The sequence below is a fragment of the Syngnathus typhle genome, linkage group LG20, assembly GCF_033458585.1.
Source record: "Syngnathus typhle isolate RoL2023-S1 ecotype Sweden linkage group LG20, RoL_Styp_1.0, whole genome shotgun sequence".
NCBI classification, from domain to species: domain Eukaryota; kingdom Metazoa; phylum Chordata; class Actinopteri; order Syngnathiformes; family Syngnathidae; genus Syngnathus; species Syngnathus typhle.
Genome location: NC_083757.1, coordinates 2,012,560 through 2,032,244, shown reverse-complemented (window position 1 = coordinate 2,032,244; position 19,685 = coordinate 2,012,560). Strand labels below are relative to the sequence as shown.

The 19,685-nt window shown below is 39.1% G+C and overlaps 5 protein-coding genes across 6 annotated transcripts; 2 read left to right on the top strand and 3 right to left on the bottom strand.

Moving 5' to 3' along the window:
• The first annotated feature begins 1,035 nt into the window (after window positions 1-1,035).
• Window positions 1,036-3,442, top strand: lypc (ly6 domain containing, pigment cell). Its single transcript, XM_061266492.1, has 3 exons — window positions 1,036-1,425; window positions 1,707-1,826; window positions 2,059-3,442. Exons 1-3 carry the CDS (start codon window positions 1,377-1,379, stop codon window positions 2,268-2,270), a joined length of 381 nt encoding a protein of 126 aa, XP_061122476.1. The 5' UTR covers window positions 1,036-1,376; the 3' UTR covers window positions 2,271-3,442.
• On the bottom strand, window positions 2,466-6,451 carry clic1 (chloride intracellular channel 1). 2 transcript variants are annotated; one of them, XM_061266487.1, is made up of 7 exons: window positions 6,314-6,451; window positions 6,019-6,069; window positions 4,602-4,711; window positions 4,378-4,503; window positions 4,200-4,306; window positions 3,948-4,129; window positions 2,466-3,844 (listed from the first exon to the last, which is right to left on the bottom strand). In XM_061266487.1, exons 2-7 carry the CDS (start codon window positions 6,058-6,060, stop codon window positions 3,683-3,685), a joined length of 729 nt encoding a protein of 242 aa, XP_061122471.1. In that variant the 5' UTR covers window positions 6,061-6,069; window positions 6,314-6,451; the 3' UTR covers window positions 2,466-3,682. The 2 variants fall into 2 exon arrangements, with proteins under 2 accessions (XP_061122471.1, XP_061122473.1); XM_061266489.1 differs by lacking the exon at window positions 6,019-6,069.
• Window positions 6,452-7,102: 651 nt separating this feature from the next.
• On the top strand, window positions 7,103-9,221 carry LOC133144090 (gastrula zinc finger protein XlCGF17.1-like). Its single transcript, XM_061266486.1, has 2 exons — window positions 7,103-7,397; window positions 7,733-9,221. The coding sequence occupies exons 1-2, from the start codon at window positions 7,295-7,297 to the stop codon at window positions 8,761-8,763; spliced, it is 1,134 nt and encodes a 377-aa protein (XP_061122470.1). The 5' UTR covers window positions 7,103-7,294; the 3' UTR covers window positions 8,764-9,221.
• A 3,670-nt stretch (window positions 9,222-12,891) lies between these two features.
• Window positions 12,892-14,010, bottom strand: lye (lymphocyte antigen-6, epidermis). The gene is made up of 3 exons (XM_061266491.1): window positions 13,831-14,010; window positions 13,443-13,553; window positions 12,892-13,357 (listed from the first exon to the last, which is right to left on the bottom strand). The coding sequence occupies exons 1-3, from the start codon at window positions 13,880-13,882 to the stop codon at window positions 13,119-13,121; spliced, it is 402 nt and encodes a 133-aa protein (XP_061122475.1). The 5' UTR covers window positions 13,883-14,010; the 3' UTR covers window positions 12,892-13,118.
• Window positions 14,011-14,506: 496 nt separating this feature from the next.
• Window positions 14,507-18,794, bottom strand: spaca4l (sperm acrosome associated 4 like). The gene is made up of 3 exons (XM_061266490.1): window positions 18,635-18,794; window positions 15,462-15,572; window positions 14,507-15,096 (listed from the first exon to the last, which is right to left on the bottom strand). The coding sequence occupies exons 1-3, from the start codon at window positions 18,771-18,773 to the stop codon at window positions 14,879-14,881; spliced, it is 468 nt and encodes a 155-aa protein (XP_061122474.1). The 5' UTR covers window positions 18,774-18,794; the 3' UTR covers window positions 14,507-14,878.
• Between the last annotated feature and the right edge of the window lie 891 nt (window positions 18,795-19,685).

The window sequence follows — 19,685 nt, the reverse complement described above, 5'->3', positions numbered from 1 at the left end:
ACCATCTGTTCACTAAGATCTGGCAGCCAAACATCCATGTGAACACATAAGCAACATTGGAAGTGCTCCGTCAATAAATAGGTAGACGCAGCAAAGCATGACGAGGGAAAAAAGCCATTGGTGTTTGGTCAGCAGAGGGCGCTAATGCGCTGATATCTAAATGTGTTTCAAAAAAATTGTTTATAAATCTGTATCTGGAGTTTATCCCTCGTGATGAATGCGGGGTGACAATTTTCCAACACTCTGGTTGTCCTTCGGCATCTACTGCCTCTCGCAGGATATTCTTGGTACTACAACAGATACATAAATAGAAAACCCCACAAGGTGGCAGTGTTGGTCTGCATACAACTTCCTGTTACCTCTTGTGTCTCTCCTTGAATTTTCATCAATTTTTGCTTAGTATTCTATATATTTAACTGTAACTAAATATGATTTAAAAAAAGAATACATTCAAATCATTATATTTATCAACTTGATTCTAATAAGATATAGTGTGTATAGAACTACTACTGTAACAAGCTACACAGTTTCTAAAGCAAAACAAGCAAAGCAAAGCTGTTAAGTAACCGTGTGAATCTTTGCATTACGACTTTATCCTGTGCTTCTCTGCACATCTAATTAACTGGTTGGAGCCACTTGACTGGTCCCATCACAAGACCTCCAGTCAGCAGACCGTCCAACATGCTGTCCTCATGTCTCCCATTACAATTTAAGGATAATTCAGTTAAACTTGACGTTCCTATCTTCTGACTCCCTCTGGTTTTTAATTGCTAAATGGGATATTCATGATTTTTTTTCTGTGATAAGATCTCGAGATCATATCAAAGAATAATTTACCGAGTGGATTGTTCATACGGTGCAGTGTTATATTCTTTAATTGATTTCTTTTACTGGGCAATTTACAATAACTTATCAAAAAATAATTTTTGCATTCATTTACTTGGGATACATCCAATATGGCGGACGTGCTGACGTATTCCAAATGAGCAGCCCTCTCAACCGCTCTATTTTATGTCAGAGTTTAAATGCGTGGTAAGAATCCGCCAGCTCCTGTCTCCTCCGCATAAATTCGGGGGAAAAAAAGCGGAACTTTTTCTCTTTTTAGTCATCAATCACATTTGTAATGTGATGTTTCTTATTTGTGTCATCATCTATCATCATCAAATGATATTCGATTAAATGTCTCAATTTTTTCTGGAGAGACGCACAACATAAGAAGCGCTTGAGCCAAAAATGCAGTGCAGGGGCGAGGCGAGGCAGAATTTGAATTAGGAGAGGGGAGTGGACTTTAACAGAATCGACAAATTGGAAACTATTTGGAGGTTGTTGCAGAAGTTTAACGCGATACTCGAAGAGTTGCACGGGAAGAAAGCATCATGTCTGTCTCGCAGCTTCTCTTGCTACTACTTGCGCTTCCCTTGGCAAGTAAGTAAAAAAAAAAATCATATGAATATTTCACATTTTGTCTAATGCATTGTATTTTTCGTTAAATGTTTCAGTTTATTTTTATATAAATTGATGACATCGTTTTTCCTGGTATTAGCACTTTAATTTCTTTCTTACTGTCAGCTTTTAACTTATACTACTTACCTTCCAAACTTTCTGCACGTTATTTTGCCAAAGAAGGTTCGTTTCAACCTGTGTATTGGTTTATTTAGATTTTATTTCCAATAACTGACATAGGAAATATTTGTCTTCTGTTTCAGCTTGTTTGATGTGTTATACATGTGTATTTCCTGCCATTTCTCCTCTGGATTGCCTAAAGTTTCCCGGGCCTTGCAGGGATGGCCATCGCTGCCTGTCCAGCGTTGCAACGGCAAAACGAGGTGACTGTTTTTGTGTGTGTGTGTGTGTGTGTATATCAACTATGGCTCTATTGTTTCACAAATTGAAGCTCAAACATTCATTGTACTGCTGTACTCAGTGTGGCCTTTTGATTCAAAGACAATGGAATGATTGTTTTCTCTCTGGGTGGAGGATCCAAGAGCAAAAATGAATATGTCATTCCCTGCAAAGTAGTCGATGGATAATAAACATTTTCCACTTCTGCATCCATAGGTGCACTTGAAATAACGTTCTATGAGAAAAGCTGCGCCGATCCTTCCCAGTGTGGTGTGCACGGGCAGAAATACAGCAGTGGCCTTTATTTCAACTACACCAACGTGTGCTGCAATACAGACCTGTGTAACGGGGCGTCAGTACTCGGTTCCACCAAGTGGGGAGGTGCCGCAATCTGCCTGCTACCTGCGCTCAAACTTCTGCAGGCCTGAAAACTCCGACGCTGCTTACGTTGTGGTATGCTCATGACTGGAAAAGAAAAAGGATAGCCTACATTACATTCATAGTCCAGTAGGTCTTAAATTCGGGACTATGAATAGGGAAAAAGCAGAAAAGATTTTTCCAGTTCTCATCTCCATGAACATGCAAAAAATTAATCCAACAGCATGCAGAGAGTCAGACACTACTTATTTCTGAAGAAAACTTTATTGGGCTTATTTTTAAAGAAATGCACAAATGAAATGTGGCCTTGGAAATACAAAAGTCAACTTGGAATGTCAGCTAATTATCTAACACACAAAAAAAGTCAACAAAAGTAATACTAAAAATAGCAAGGAGCTAAATAGGTGTCATCAAAATAACATGCAATATATTAAGAAACAAAGAGTTAAGTCAAATATTGATGAGTTAGGTCCCTGAAATGTCATTTTTCTCTACAGTACATTAAGAAATCTAAAATGACATCCTGAAAATATTATAAGACACTGTCCCTTTAATTGATTCATGTCGGAAACAGTTCAGTCAACTAAAACAAACCCAAAAATCTTTTCACTTTGGGAAGGTGGACCTCTCCAATTTAAGTTGTGAAGCAAAACAGGCAAATATGTCAAAAACAGCGTAGAAAAAAAAAAGAGTTCTGATTCTTAAATTGCACTTGTGTGGTTTGAAGTCACTTTTCAGATGATTTAAAATGTTCCTTTCCATCAGTGGGCTTGACAGACAGCATTGTTCACGAGCTATTTTCTGTAAGTGCACATTTCTTCAAGCTTATCATCTTCCTTCCAAGCAGTCGGAAACTACCCGCTATTTTTATAGTTGCGACATTGCCAACTCATGTGACACAAAATATTTCAGGACATTGCTAACTGGTAAACTCAATTCACACAAAGAAGTTTTTAGGGCACATTAAAAATGAACAAGATTTGAAGAAAAATGATTTCATATTTATAGCCTACTCTGCTAAAATGAGAAATTTTTAATTAGTTCCTGATTAAAACAACCACAATGCAGCAGCCATCGTTGCGTTGTACCGACACCGTGAAAGAAGGCTGGTGTCGGTACTGGCCCATCCCGAGTGTGAACCGTTCAATGCGATTGCCAAATACTTTGGTTCATGCTGGTGTGCATATATTTTACGAAATAAAAGATTGACACTTAAGCTGAATGAGTTTTCAGCCGACTTGGCAGTTTTGTGTCTGTATACATCATCTCCCCAAAATACAAAGAAATGGTACGACTGCATTTAGATTGATCTTTTGCAACTCCACTATAGCGTGGAATTTAGAGCAAATGATTTTTAAGGGTTTTTACAGTAAACAGGCAAAACTGAAGAAAAAAAAAAAAAGTGTTGTTAAACTGATGATAAATTCTTTCTAACCAACTTTTTTTTTTTCTTTCCCAAAGCCTACTTGAGAACTTTAGCCACAGAAGCGTAAGCCATGTGGATCTCGTCATCAATCGGGCAGGTTGAGGCAAACTCGTCTCGGGCGTATGCTGAGTTCAGGTACCTCCAAAGGTTGGACAGAGACTGAGGGATGCTGAATTTTCGGTATTTTAAACACACAACCTAAAAAAAAAAAAAAAATGTATTGTGTGAAAATGGTCTCCTTTTTGCAAGGGAGGTGTGCATGAGTACATTTGGACTAAAAAGATCCCCAAAGCCTCGTTACCTTGACAATGTGGAGCTTTGGAAGCAGGTTGCAGTCAGCGAGTGTAAGTTGTTGTCCGTCGAGGAAGGGGCGGGTCGAGGAAGTGACTTCATCTGAGCTATTTTGGTCGATTTCGTCAGGAAGTGGCGAGCCGAGGTAGTCGTCGAGTTTCTTCAGTGCTTTCAGAAGGCCTTTCTCGAGATCTGAACACAAGCGTATGAACGGAAGGTTTCTTCAAACACCCACCCAGCAACTATATCGTCTTTGACTCACTTTCATTGGTCTGAGGGTTGGAGTTCTTGATGTAAGCTGAGAACTTGGAGAAAACATCCATGCCTGCTGTGTTTGACTCGGGGTTACGCGCTGCCAGACGAGGATACCTGAAAAACAGAGAAAGCCCTCGTTTAAAGAACGTTACCGCCTTTAAGAATTGCAAAATGTGTTGGACTACTTTGGGGGGCTGAGATTGTCCTCCAGGAACTCCTCGATCTTGTTGGTGTCCGTTTTCACCTCGGTGCCGTACAACAAGAAGGGCGGCTGGGCACCGGGAGCCAGGTCGTTCAAAATGTCCGGCTTCCTTTCGGTGGATGAGAAGAAGGAAGACGGACGGACGATACGGTGAACAACGTGAGGAAGCAAATGTGTCCATCGTAAAATCCCAAAAGAGATTCCCACCTCTTCATGTCCACGGTGGTAACGTCAAATGTGACTCCTTTAAGCCACAACACCATGAAGAGGCGCTGAGAGAAGGGACAGTTGCCGATACTCTGGCCATCACTCCCTGCCTGGGAGACAAAATAAAAAGGCTGCATTTAGTATCCCACAGGTGGTTTGAATGGGGAGCAGTCATTTCAAATTTGGTGTTATTTCGTCAGTGTTGTCCCATGAAAAAAAAAAAAAGATAAAATACACAAATGTAAGGAATTTTTACTCATTAGCGCCTCCAAGAGTTCGACGGGAGTATTCACTGAATGAGGAAGCGTATTTAGGGAAGGGCGGGTATTTGGAACTACTTGTTCTCTTTTTCTTCTTTTCAATAGTCATTCGAGATAGAGAAAAAAAAATATTACTACTATTCGAATTGTGTCTGCTTTGTAGTTTGCGTGGGGGTTTGGTGCACTTGTCTGTGATTAAAAAAAAAAAGAAGTGTGAAAAATATGCTACAACTTTTTTTTTTTATCCTAAGGCAATAGTCACAAAAACATGTCACAGGTATTTTACTTTGACACGGGAAATATAATATAATAGTCAAATACAGATTGACACTGCAATGTAGTAGAATGCATTTTTCAAATAGCAACGGCTACAATATAGAAAGAAAAACCATTTTGGTGACTTGTAGGCATTTTTTTAAAATACATTTTAAAATATTTTTTGTCAAAATCATCCAGCCCTCCTGGAAAACCTTTTCAAATGTGAGCAAAATGTCTCCTTTCATCACTGATCACTCGTCTGACAGGTTAAGTTTCCATTCGCTGAGAGCGTGCGTGTGACTGGTTGTCTGTTTTTGAGTGACTCCCAGTCCAGGGTGTTGCCCGCTTCTTGCCCAAAGTCCCAAAGCCTAGAAATACTTTTCCTCTTTAACATACTTTATCAGAGCTTAATTGACACCACAATATAATAAGTTACGCTACACAACACTATCTGAGAAGTAAACACTCATCAAACTGCTTTTGGTTTCTATTTCCTCCCAAAAAATAAAATACCGAAAGTGGCAATTTGACTAAAGTTACAACAGCATCTTTCTTCCATGGAGAGAGGGGTGGAAAAAAAAAGTAGAGCACGCGTTCAAACAGAGGAATCATTATGGAAACTTGTGCGGAACATATTAGTGCACAACTTGTGAAACAAAGTGCTAAATAGAGATTCAGGTCTGATGTTAATGTGCTTTTAATGAGATTAGTCGTTTATAAAGCCAGTGGGTCAACAGGCTTTCTGAGTGACATTGACACGCGCCTGCAACACGATAGAGCAACGTAAATATGACATTTAATGAGCGACACATCGCGTTATGTCAAATTGACACGGCCGACGCGCGTCACAGCGTGCGTGCGTGTTATTAGGAAAAAAAAAAAAAAAGTCTCCTCCTTACCTTAACAAAAAGTTCGACTTTGGGCGCATTTGTGTCGCTCATCGTTCCTTCCTGCCAGAGAAAACGTCAAAAATCTTTGAAAGTGTCCGCCAAGCGACACTAGAAAAGCGGGGGAGAAGCATTTCGAAACCGGAGGAGAGCCAAGCCCATCTTCCGCTAACAAGCCCACAGAACGGATACGAAACAACGTGAAATAAAACGAGAAAAGAAGTTCACAAAGTGTCAAAAACACACGTCTCGTTTTTAAACGACTTTAAGAGGGGATTAAATGGTATTTCCGTGTGTGTTTCTCTACCTTAGTGCTGCTCGAAGCCGCTGACGCCTGTTGCTGCTGTTGCTAGTTTCTCCTCCCAGTGGTGCGTCCTCTCTTCGGGCAACACACACGCACCGCTTCGACATTTCCTGGAGGCCACCGGCATCGGCAAAGCTCACCGCAGAATGGGAAAAAAAATTACAATGTAGTTATTTATAGAAGCCAGTTGAAGTCACGGCTCGGAAATGTAATTCGTTGTCCCTTTCACGGCATTAGGTTTGTAACTATAATCAGTTATCATCTGTATAAAATCAAATGTATATATAAACCCTTTGAGTTCTAGTTTGCAGTGCAAGTTGTAAAACAATCTCAAAATTAAAAAAAAAAAAATTCAGTCAAAACACTTGCATTTACATTTTTAATGATTGGAAATGCTTCCTTTCCAGACCGTGAGAGGATAAAGAATCTATTAATTTTGTTGTATCATCTATCTATACGTTTACAAATTTAAAGTATTAAAATCAAAATAATGATTGTTGTAAATTACTTACAACTGGAGCTGATCAGTGTTTCAAAGTAGGATTTAAACTAGGGTTTAGGGTTTAAAACTAGGGTTTAAAACTAGGGTTAGTGGTGGTAGTGGTTTTGGCGCTGGCCGTGGAGCAGCTCTACAACCTCTGCAGAGTCCTTGAGCCTCAAGGATCTAATTTTAAACCTCTTGAAAATTGTTTGCGGGAAAAAAAATCAAGTTATAATCTAATTTGAAAGTCTGTGCAGTCCAATGCCATTGATTGGAATGTTGTTGTTTAGCTAGGCTGACTTGCAACTCCGGCACAGTAGACGGCGCTAATTCGCCTCAGACGCTCAATGCAAACCCCAAGAAAGAAGATGTAGGAAACGAAGAAGAATTGTGTACGTAAGCAAAAGAGGCGGAGAGCAAAGACGAGGGTGAAAAAACGTTACAAGGGTCACTAAAGGAAGCAACTTGTTGCCACTGCAGACACCGTGCTTTCAAAAAGAACGATGCCGTCGTACGAGGAGCAACTTTGTCGAGTGAGAGAAGAGACCGATCGACAAAGACAACCCCTTAGAGCCGGAACATCACGTGATCAAACCCGGAAAGCAGGTCGGTAAACTTCCTGTTTATGTTTTTTTAAAAACAACTTTATTGCTACATTGACGCTGACAAAGACCTAAATTACATGTATTTGAGGATGCAAGCAATAAACAAATAAATTAAACGGTTATTTTTATTAGAAAAATATATATATAATTGAAGAAATAAGGTGCATTTGAATCAAATCCGACGTTTAAATTTACACACAATAGAGCAGAGCCACTATAGAACATTTACACTTATTTACAGCTCCATGGTGGGATGATTCATTTTGATTATAATGATTCCTTTTCATAATTCAAGTTTTGTCAAACACTACGTTTGTCATTGCTCATGTTCTGCAGATGTCCAGCAGCTGATCGGTCACCAGGAGGAGGTTCCCACTGTGGAGCGAGAGGATGCACAGCTCCTCCATATTAAAGAGGAAGAAGAGGAAGCTGACATCAGCAAGTTGCCACTGATCATTGTCGTCGTGAAGGACGAAGACGACCAACCACCCCACCCAAGCCGTAAAGGAGCAGCGTCAGATGACCTTCTAGCTACACTGTCAGACAGCGACGAGACGGAAGAACCTTTAAGGCGCGACACAGACTGTCGAGATGACGACAAACTGCTGAATAGCTCAGAAAAGGACACAACTGTGAACGAGAAAACTTCCCAAACACACAGTAGACCATGTGCAAGTAAAGAACATTTCAGTTGCTCAGTTTGTGGTAAAAAAGCGACTAAAAAGTCCAACCTGGTAAAACACATGAAAATACACACAGGAGAAAAACACTTTTGTTGCTCAGTTTGCGGTAAAACATTCTTTCAAAAGGAAAATATGATCAAACATATGAGAACACACGTGGAAGAAAAACCTTTCAGTTGCTCAACTTGTGGTAAAACATTCTCCAGAAAGGACTCGGTGAAGTCACACATGAGAGTACACACGGGAGAAAAACCTTTCGACTGCTCATTGTGTGATAAAAAATTCTCTCATAAGGAAAGTTTGGTCGCACACACGAGAACACACACAGGAGAAAAACCCTTTCGTTGCTCAGTTTGCAGAAAGGAGTTTTCAATGAAATCAGATATGGTCATACATGTGAGAATACACACAGGCGAGAAGCCCTTCAGTTGCTCAGTTTGCAATAAAACATTCATTCAAAGGGCAAATATGATTAAACACATGAGAGTACATACAGGTGACAAGCCCTTTAGTTGCTCCGTTTGTGCTAAAGCGTTTACTCAAAAGTCAGATATGGTTAGACACATGAGAATACACACGGGAGAAAAACCTTATAGTTGTTCAATTTGTTCTAAAAGTTTTGCTCATCGTGAAAGTTTAGCTGTACACATGCGTACACACGACAAAGAGACAAAAATGGCTTGACAGCAATTCCCTGCCGAAATGTAAATTCATGCAAATTAGACTCATTATGCAGTGAACACAGACCGTTTTTTCCAAATATTTATTTTCCCTCACATCGACACTAGAGGGCGGTATTGGCTAGGAAGAAAATATTCCGGGTTTTTTTCCCATGACATTTATTCTGTTTTTTATGGTTGCCAAATGAAACCCAATACATTTGTGTGCACCCCACGCAGAAAAGCGAGTTGTAAAATATACATTTGAGTTGAATCACTATTGTTAATCCAATCTTTCATTCATTCTTGTATTCTCATTGTTGTCCCAAATGAGATGCACTGATTCTTGAACAATTATAGCAGAAGATGAAAGCGCAGCAATCCCAAAGTATTTAAATGTTGAGTCAATGAGAAATACTCAAATATGCAGCTATTATTTATGTCCACCATAGACACTGTAGTATCTTGTGATGTTAAATGTGTGTGTTGCTTAAAAAGTCAGGCCTGGCTTGTTGACTGATTTGAAAGTCAGCTGTTGTTTGGTTAAACCAGTCTGTGTGTTGAGTGAGTCGAGGATATCTCTAGATCTTCAGGATGTACTTGGAATTCCTGTCTTTTGTTCGATAAAGCAATTAAAAGTGTTGAAGCGTGTGTGCTTATCCTCCTTATCTTTTGGATAGAGAGAAAGCAAATCATACAAAGGATAAGCACAGTTAAAAAAAATAATAAAAAATAACGTAAGCAAGAATATAGCGAGTGCAAAGACAGAAGTGGCTTCAAGGTTCTACATGGCCCAAAGTGAGAAAATGGTGCCACAGATGATCATTGCAATGGAGAGCTGGATGGATGTGGCACTGTTACATCCATCGGTGTTACAACAAGTAGTCATTAGTGTGAATTCAAAAGGGAGGTTAACTCCGATGGTGTCTTCACTGAATGTGTTGTTGCACAACAATGGGGATAGGCAGCCCGTAATTATTATGGGGTTCTCCGATCTGTCACCAAACTCTGAAACAGGCATTACATAAAAAAAAATAATCAATGATTTGTTGTCCAATCAGATTTCAAAATCCCCCCCCAATTTCTTCTCAAATATCTTTGGTATCTGATATAATCCAAATGAAAAAAAAAAAGAAGAAGTCTCTTTACCGAGTAGGCCACGGAAGCACTGATCGTCTGCAGAATCACATGTGACATCTTCCCCCGTCGAACATCGGTCCACTGTATCAATGGCGCACTCACGGCAGTCCAGGCCGTGTCCTATTCAATGAGAAAATTGTAAGAAAAAATATTTAGGTCCAAAAGGATTGTGCTCTTATAGGTGTCCGTCATTTTTGCATCTGATATGTCTCGCCAAAAAGTTCTGGTTTTGTCTTGTCTTGTCAAATTTAATTTCTGTGGCTTAAAAAAAAAAAGGTTTTGGAATAGCCATTTACACAGCCAAATCATTTGAATTAGTATGTCTGAACTCTAAAATAAATACAACTATTAACTAGTAAAACAAATATACTTAATTGTACAGAATTCATCTTTAAAATCTTTGGTGTTCCTAGCAAGGCTGAGGCTAATTCGATTTTTATAGAAGGTGATAGAGAAGATACAATCTTTTTTTAAATCATTCTAAAAAAAAATAAAAAATAAAGATAAGCGAGCATCAACACTAACTACTTTCTTTGTCAGTTACTATCAGCTTACCAAGTGCTACAATAGTAGCCAGGAGAATTGCTGTTTTCCCAAAATTAGTCATGGTGTTCCCGTGATGATCACAAGATGGATGGGCAGTAGTTAAATGGGTTCTGAATTTGACTAAGAGATGGTTTATATAGTCTTTTGATAAGGCCACCAGCCAAAATACATTCACAAAAAAACGTGGCACTTCAGGTTTCACCAACTAATATGAAAGTGAAATTAAAGCTAGTTGTAGAGGGAGTGGAGTTAAAACAATACATTTTTCAGTTTAACCAAGACGCATGGGTGAGAATCCAGTACAAACAAACACACAAACAAATATGTGACTCTTCAAGTTTTCAGCGTCTATCATTAAGAACTGAAGATAATCAAAATTAAAAAAAACATGCCATCTTTTTGTTTGCAGCCTGCTGCATGAGCTCTGCTGATTCTGCTATGCTTACTGTCTGCTGTATGCACACTGGCTCAGTTTTGCTCCTCTTATTTATTGTGTTATTTGTTTATGATTTATTCATCACTCATATTATTTATTTATTATTTATGCCTTCTTGTTTTTATTTTGTGTCGTCTACTTGTATGTCTATCGTGTACTACGTCTCGTCACCGTGGGATGGAGGAAATGGAATTTCCGTTTCTTTGTGTGTCTTGACATATGAAGGGATTGACAATAAAGCAGACTTTAACTTTTGACTTTTAGTTTCATTTTTACTATCTCACCTCATGTGGACTCATTGTTGCAATGTCAGATGGTAAGGCACTGACAGAGTCAAATTTTAGATTTTGGAATAGAAAAACAAAACAAAATTAACGTACCCTCTATCTATACAAGAATGTGTTTTTGGAAGAAAAAATACTAGTCGACTATTTTTATTAGAACCTGATTTATTTGGAGTTTTACAGCACACAGTATAACATGTACACGCCATTGTAGATTTCTTGTGCACACCAAATAGAAAAGCAGAGTTGCACTTTATTTATTTCTCAGTCAACACTTATCTTGATAATTAAGGTTTATGTATTTCCTTTGTTGTGCAAAATCTAATTGCTGCAGGATCACTTCATTGAAATATTATTTCCCCAATACCTTTGAACAATTGAAAGCGTGGGTTGATGGGGAATGAAGAGCCAAAGTAAAAAAATGGCTGCGCAGACGGCCATTGTCAAGGAGAGCTGGACAGATGCGGCATTGTTACACAGGTCAGTGTTACAACACTGGAGCGTAGCGGCAAAAGAATTTTCGACGACGCTCCCATTCACCACAGGACCGCACAAGGTTGAATCCGTGCAGCCGCGGAAACGCAAGCTGATCGAGCCCGATTCACCATTATTGAAATCTGAAATAAGCATTACAGAATACATTGATCAAATAGAGTAAACCACATTAAAAAAAAAGCTAAATACAAAAACAAAATTAGAATAAAAATAAATAATAAATCTGCTTACCTAGAGTTCCACGATAGCAGCTTTGGGTTGCATTATCACAAGTGATGTCACTGCCAAACAGACATGTGTCTAATATGGTAACCGGGCACCGGCGGCACGTCAGGCAGTGAGCTGTTCAGTGATTAAAAAAAAAAAAATGTTTTTTTCTTTTGATGTAGTTACCCTCATATTGTAGGTGGTTGTTGGCCAAAGAACAAAATATTCATGTTATAAAAAGATGTCTGTGTCACACTTTGAGTTGGTTGCTTGCTTGATTAATTGCTTGATTGATTGATTGGGAAGACACACGAGCACCAAGAGAGAATACAAATGTGTCAAGAATCAAACCCAGAACATTGTACATTGTCATTTTTATATCTGGGTTGATCATCTGAAGAATGGAGCTGTTCATCGAGCATTCGACTACAACCCGCATCATACACTGAAATGTCTTCCTACATTTTTAAAAGGGCAAATCAGGGTCATTCATTCATCCTTTTTGACATAAGGTGGAATACAAAAGAAGGCTAAATTAGCATTAGCCACTTTACCTCTCAGTTCCTATCAACTTACCAGCTGCTACGATCGTAGCCAGGAGAATTGCTGTTTTCCAAAAGTTGTTCATCATATGATGTACCTGTGGTCACAAGGATGGCGAAAACCAAAATAACAATTTCGGGGCACGCTAAACTTAAGGTAGAAAAATGAGCCACCACTTCACAATTCAATTGAAGTTGCACGTCAGCAAAAATGTGACCCTGCAGGTTTCTCCACTTGTCATCAGTAAGAATGCAAGATTCTCAGTCACTCCCACTCGTAGTTTGTCATGCAAGTTGTTATGACTACACTAAATAAAAAATACAAATAAGAGCAGTCTGGCCTTGATTTATGCAACACTCCGTGCGATAACGTATTTTTAATATAAAACATAGCTTCAGTTGTTTTTTTTATTTTCTGGCCGAGCCTATTGCAGTTGACACACCCTAGACGAGTTGTCAGCCAATCACAGTTCAAGATTATGATTAGAATTGCAATCACCATATCTATTGAATATTTTTATTTTCACATCATGGATTTCAGTTCTGACAAAGGATAAATAAAAAAACGTGAGGTTTACGAGCTCTATGTTTCCCTAAAACATTTCATTGATCGACTACGTCAACAGTGTGTACGTACATTAGTCCTATACTGTATTTTTTTTGGTAAGCTGACAACGTCCAAGGATTTTTCCCACGGTTAGTGCTACACTATCATAATCGACTGGCTGCATCACAACAAGCTTCCCCACGCCGAGGCCAGGACGGCGGCCCCGATGGCGGCGGCGAGCGTCATCCTGGCCGACGGGGCTCCGCTGGTCTGGACCGGGTTGCACCCATCCGTAGAGCAGCAGTCCACTCTGGCTTCAAAGGCCACGCCCAGCAGAGTGGAGTTGGTGGTCATGTTGCAGCTGGCCTCCTCGATGCAACCCTGCGTGTTGAAGCCCACCGAGGACGAGATGGAAGCGAAAGCTGGCGGGGAGCCAAAGGTCACGCTTGGGTGATGCTGTGGGTGGATGGCAATTTATAACCCAGAAAAAAAAAAAAAAGGACTTACTTGCTTTTCCTGTGAAGCACTGAGAGGTGTTGGTGGTACACTCTACATTGGTGGAGGACAGACAGAAACCCAGCAAACCAAAGGAGCACTGGTTGCATGTGAGGGACTCCACTGGAACAAATTAAATGTTTTAAGTCAACAAATAGGATATTGATTTGAAACTCCAGGATGTGCACATTTGATAATTTTTGAGAATTAATAAATTCTTTTTTTGCTTTCACAGTATTCTAACCTGCCTTATAAAATTCTCTTTGTTATAAAATAATTGAAGCATTTTGTAAGCAATATCAATAAAATAAAAATAAAATCTAACTTAATTTGCTTTCTTTTTTAAATGCATTCTGAGGAATTAAATTATAAATATTTAGGCACAATGGTATCTTCTTACCAAGCATGAAGCATGCAAGTGCTGAGATGACTCCAATAAGAATCCTGCCCATCTTTGCCGTGTTCTTGGTTAAGGCCTTGCAAAATCCTTTCCAATGGTCTTCTCAGGTGTCAAGTGGGAAAAGTGATCAACCTGTTTGAGAGAAGGGTTTTATCCCCTCTAAAACAGGTGGATCAGTATAAGGGGAGGGGGTGCGGTTTCATCACCTTTTGTGTTTTCTGTGCTGTGAGTCACTGAGAATATTGGAATGCCAGGGGATTGTTGAACAAAGCACATACAAAAATAAATTTAATCTAAAGGCATATCGTGAAATCCAAGATGTTTACCTCCATCCCTTCTCTAATACGAAACATAGTATCCTGAATTTTTAATGGAATAAACAAACCTCCCATGTAGTTTTAACAAAAGGTTTGGCTGATAGTTATGTAGAAATGCTGTTTTTTATTTTTCTTTGTGGAAATTTACATGATGCATGAATCATTCAATTTTTTTTTTCTTTATGAAAATAATAATGCATGATTCATTCAAAAAAAATTTTTAACATCAGTGGAAGAGTTATTCACTTGGAATGAACATAGAGGGAAGGTGGTTCTCGGGGGGGGGGGGGGGGGGTGCTAAACAGGCAAGACAGGTTCTTCCCGTTGATGAGTGGGCCCAGCGAAACTGCAAATGGCCCTTTCCAATTTAAAAAACTTTATTTGCATCTTTGAAATGATACGATCTTACATAAGCCATTTCTGATAATCATCAAATACACAAGTGGACTCAAAATAAATGTGTCCACTTTTGGTTAATCTTAAGTCAACATCTCATTCTGGCAGATTCTTGCAATCAATGTCAACCTTTTACAACTTTCCCATATAGTTACATGCTGAGCATTTTTACCAATACAAAAAAAATGAAAGCTAAATCTTTAGATGGATGAAAGGAGGACTGAAGCAATGGAGACACGAAATCAGCTAGAGCCATTGTAATGCTTTGGAAACCGTCAATACGATAAAAAAAAAAAAAAAAAGTCCTCTTGGGTTTATGGATAATATGAGACTCTTTACACCAGCATGTTGGCCATAAGCAGAGCGCTGATGGTGGCAAGGACCAGCGGCCCATTGGAGATTCTTGGTGCGGAGTTGCACAGGTTGCTGTTGCAACAAGTCTTGGTCATCTTGTAGATGGTGGTGTTGGTGTTGGAGGGGAAATTCACATCACTGGTTTTATTACACTCATCCTTCACAAGGCATCCCTTCATGGAGACAGTCACAAAGCCAGCTGAGGGACGACAACCGCGTTTGTTAGCGCCAACATGGCAGGAGCAATTCATGGAATGATAAGTATGCAAATGAAAAAATGCAGCAGTTGAAATATTTCTGCGCTGAACTCCAAAAAAAAATAGCATTTGAAAATGTTAAGGTGTGTAAATCAGAACTGGTGACAAAAACACAACTGGAATTTGTCAGAGATTTAAAACTAAAAAAAAAAAAAACAGGATTGTCTTAACATTTAAAATGTCCGACTGCTCGCCACAAATTGTACAATCTGTCTGCATGGAATCTTTTCGGGTCGCATTCCGGAAGCCAGTGACAGTGGTTACATCCTGGACAACAGAAATTGCTGCTAAGAATTTTTGTTAGTACCTGCTTTGCCGCTTCCCCTGAAGCAATGCTCCCCTGCCTGACAAGTGACCTTCTTGGTGACGCACAGGTTCCAGAAGCCAATTTTACATTCGTAGCACTCCAGAGCCTGGCCTGAAAAGGACAATGATTCATGCACATACAAACAAAAACTCATTAAAAGTAGCGGCAAATTTAACAGATGACCACAGCCATCATCAAAATTGGTGCAATAGCAATTTATAATCACAAGCCATGTGCATATTTTAATACAAACGGTGCAGCAACAAATAGAGACAGACACCTTAATATATTCTCCCCCCCCCCAAACATTCTGAACATTCTTTTCTATTCATATCATATCGCATATACGAGAAAACGGAAGTCTTATTTGACAAATTGTTCTTGTGTGACAATTTGTACAACTGATGTTATCTAATGTTACGGTTGACACGTGAACACACCTTAACTGTACAGTATGTGTCGTGTACTGCCACTGTGACATCATGATGGTTTATTTGGTACCCTTATGCATCCAAACGTTCTCAGATGTGGCAGAAGGAAATCTTTCACTAACAAAGGTGTTTAGAATAACAGCCGCGATGACTTTATTTACACATACACGCACAAAGAAACACAGCCCCACCCTAGTTTCGTATCTTTACAATGCTGGCTAACGGGTTTGTCACCCTTCCAATTTCTCGTCAAACCAGAAGTATGAATCGATGAGAAACCCACTGCCCCCTCGTCACCGCCTCCAAATCTCAAACTATTTTACTTCTGATTTGAAATTTAAATGTTAATTTAGCCCTGACATTAGTCGTCGGGAAAATAAGTTTTTTTTCTTTAAAGGACACATCGTGCTACTCGAATGTTGCAACAATCAAACTTTGCTAAAGCTTGTATTTTCAGGGAACCTCCCAAGTTTCATTGTTCTACACATTGCATGCGTGAACCTTTCCAGCAGCAGAAAGACTATAAAAACAAGGAGACAAATTCTCTCCTGTGAGTTTTGTTTTCTTAAACAGCTCTGTATTTTCTTAGTGTGGGAAACGGGAAATGAGGGCAAACAATGGCCAACTAGTTGACCGTAAACTAACAATGAATTGCTACTAAAAATGCTTTGGAGTCCAACTTGAGATAAAACACGAGGAAGTCACAGACAGCCATTAGCTGAAAGGTTTCAAGATAAATACGCAGAGAGTTAAGTGGGGATTGTAAATAGCGGTAGTTTGCATTAGGGTTTGGCATACATGACACATTATTCCAGCCTAGTTAGAGGTGTGGTGGAATAATCCCAAAACACTTACACAATAATTGGATGTTAAATAAACATACCAGATTACATTACAGTATTCCAAATTTGTGTAAATTGGAGTGTGGTTTGCATTGTTGTAATATTTTTAAATGCCAGTTTCAACATTCTTTTGTTAAGTCAAATGAATTATAAATATAGTTTGTGATGAATCTATAGATTTAATGAAATGTAAAAGTTCAGTCAGTGAAACCATTATAAAATATAGTAGTTTGGCCATCGCAGATTTTTAAGAGGTGACATCGTTTTGCTGTTTTAGGTCTTAAATGACAAAAATCATTACTTTAGTGTCATCTTGTGGCCAGTGAGTGTCAAATAAATATTTTCAAGCGAGTTTCGTTTGAGTATTAAATAGTTTTTGTCGCCCTCTTGTGGCAGTATACCATAAGTTAGAGCCATCAGTCTTATAAACGGCAAAAGAAAAAATAAAGAAATAACCTTTTTAGAGATTCTGCGCGATTAAACTACTTTTAAAGATGAGCAATAGATGTTGAAGGTCACAAAGAGTGGTTATTTTGTCGGATGAATAGATCCACTCAAAGCACAAAAACAAACTAGTCCCACATCATCGCCAAGATGCCTCCATGTATCCAAATATTTTCTTTGTAGCCAAACCCGAGCCAGATTGGCAATGGGAGAGCTCAAGAACCCCAGTTTAAAAATGAAACAAGACATTCTGTATGTATCTGGAAATATTTCAGTGGCCTGTGACATGTTGACAAGAAACGAAAAAAATCAACCGAGGAGTCATGGGAAAAGAACATTTTCTAAAACTACAGCCTTTAATTATCACCTTCAGTCACACCTATTTGAGCAGCATGTTATTGGAGCTAAAGGTTTAACAAAACACCTGAGAATAAAAAAATAAAATAAAACAAAGTCGCAGCGGGTTGGGTGGGCCTGAAACAGGATACAAATAATGCCATGGGAACAAAGAGGAACAATGTCACCAAAAACACAATAGCTGAAGAACAAACAACTTGTGTTGTGGACTCTGCAAATCCTCTGTGGAACTGGAATTTGGGACAGCAGCCTCATCTGTTATGAGGTGAGGAATTTCTCATGAGATGGTCTGACAAGTTGGGACGTGATTCAATCTTAAGCGGGGAAGATACTTGCTGCCTCACCCCAGCATGTGAGAAATTGTATTAGGGCAAAATAGAGGTGCCGTGACACGTTATATCGCAAAATGAGTGGGCCCGACGAGAAACAAGCACCATATAAGACTTTAAAAGAAATAAAACCTATGATGTGGCTCATTTGTAATTATTATGCAGAAAATTACCCATTTTATTGTATACAATGCCAATGAAGAAAATAAGCGCCATGAAAATCCATGGGAACAACTTCAAAAGACAAAAAAAATTTAATCAAGTGAATATCAAGTGGCGTGACCAGTAAGCATGTGATGTGATTATCACATTAAGATCCAAAACGTAACTTTAAAAAAAAAATTCCCAGCAGTGGAAAATATGCCAGTTAAATTTCATTTCCTGTCAAAGCTTTGCCAGTCTGTGCGTGTCGCACTTTGTAAACAAGTGTCGCTTTTATTTTTGGGTGTGCCTCTGGTCACTCTCCAATTTGTCCCTTTTTTAGGCCCTCGGCTCGGCCCCACCCTCCCCTGGCAAATCCGAACATGGATCTCACACACACACTTCAAAATGATTAAATAAAGTGTCTATTTGAGGTACTCATTTTTTAGGCGTTCTTTTTTTGAAGTATGTTAATTAGACGCGCATTTGCTTAATTCTACAATAGTCATGGAAATGAGGAGGAAACGGTAACACGCCTGCGGGCAATTTGTAACGAACGTCAAACACATGAAAATGCATTTTTCAACTTATCCCCCCCCCACCCCCGTGTAAAAGACAAAATTTCTTACCGAGTGCAAAGCAGACTCCCAAGGCGAAAATCTGGACAAGAATTCGGTTCATGTTGATTGACAAGATGTCGAAGAGCTGTAAACCTGCGTGCACACAGACCGTTAGAAATAAAACTTTAGTCTTCCACCATCGCCTCATTTATAATCTTCCACCCCCCCCCCCATCCCTGCCTTACCGTTATCCAATGAGAAGAGGTCTTGTGTGCAGAGCAAAGCAATTTTTTTTCCTTCTACCCACCAGCCTAAAACGATCCACCTGCGATCGTGTGACGTCACGCTGGGAAATAGGCGTTTTCCACACGATCTGACTTAGTCAGAAAGGCCCAAAAAAATTCCACCGGCTTCTATTAGGAGAATGTGACCTCATGTTATCGTTTGATAAAAGCAAATGTCACGAGTTAACAGAGGTGTGTCGTCAAAAAGAGCACATATCAGAATAATTATCTTTAAATAATAAATTAAATAGTCTTTCAAATAATTAAATGCTGACTAAATGTCAAAAAGACAAAAGAATAAAATGAGTGCAGCCTCATTAAAATATTGCCCAACAATATCACTTGAAAACAACCAACTATATGATAAAAAATGATGTCATGAAAAATCCCACAAGAATTATTATTCACTCCATCAGTGCACTTCATTCTGCTAGATGTGCCTTTTTTGGCCACCAGAAACTTTCAAACCTCCATGACTACTAAAATGAACTTTAAATAAAAAAAAGAGCATTTCTGATCAAATACAGTTAAATTGGATGCAATTTGTGATCATTTGTGATAAACATGTGACTAACCAGACAACAATGTGCATGCAGTGTTTCATGCGAAGGAGGACTTAGTCAGGTGGTGTCGTCGGCTTGGATCACATAACACAGGGTGGGGAGAGGGGGGGGGGGTGGGGGTTTGGTCAGGGATGTTTTTAACCCAAACAATATCATTATCCACATCATGTTATGTACAATGACATTTGACACCACCACTTGGTCAGCCTTATTCAGTTAATAGTGCAGCCGACATCACAAAACTCCTGAAGACGGCGATTATGAAAATATACA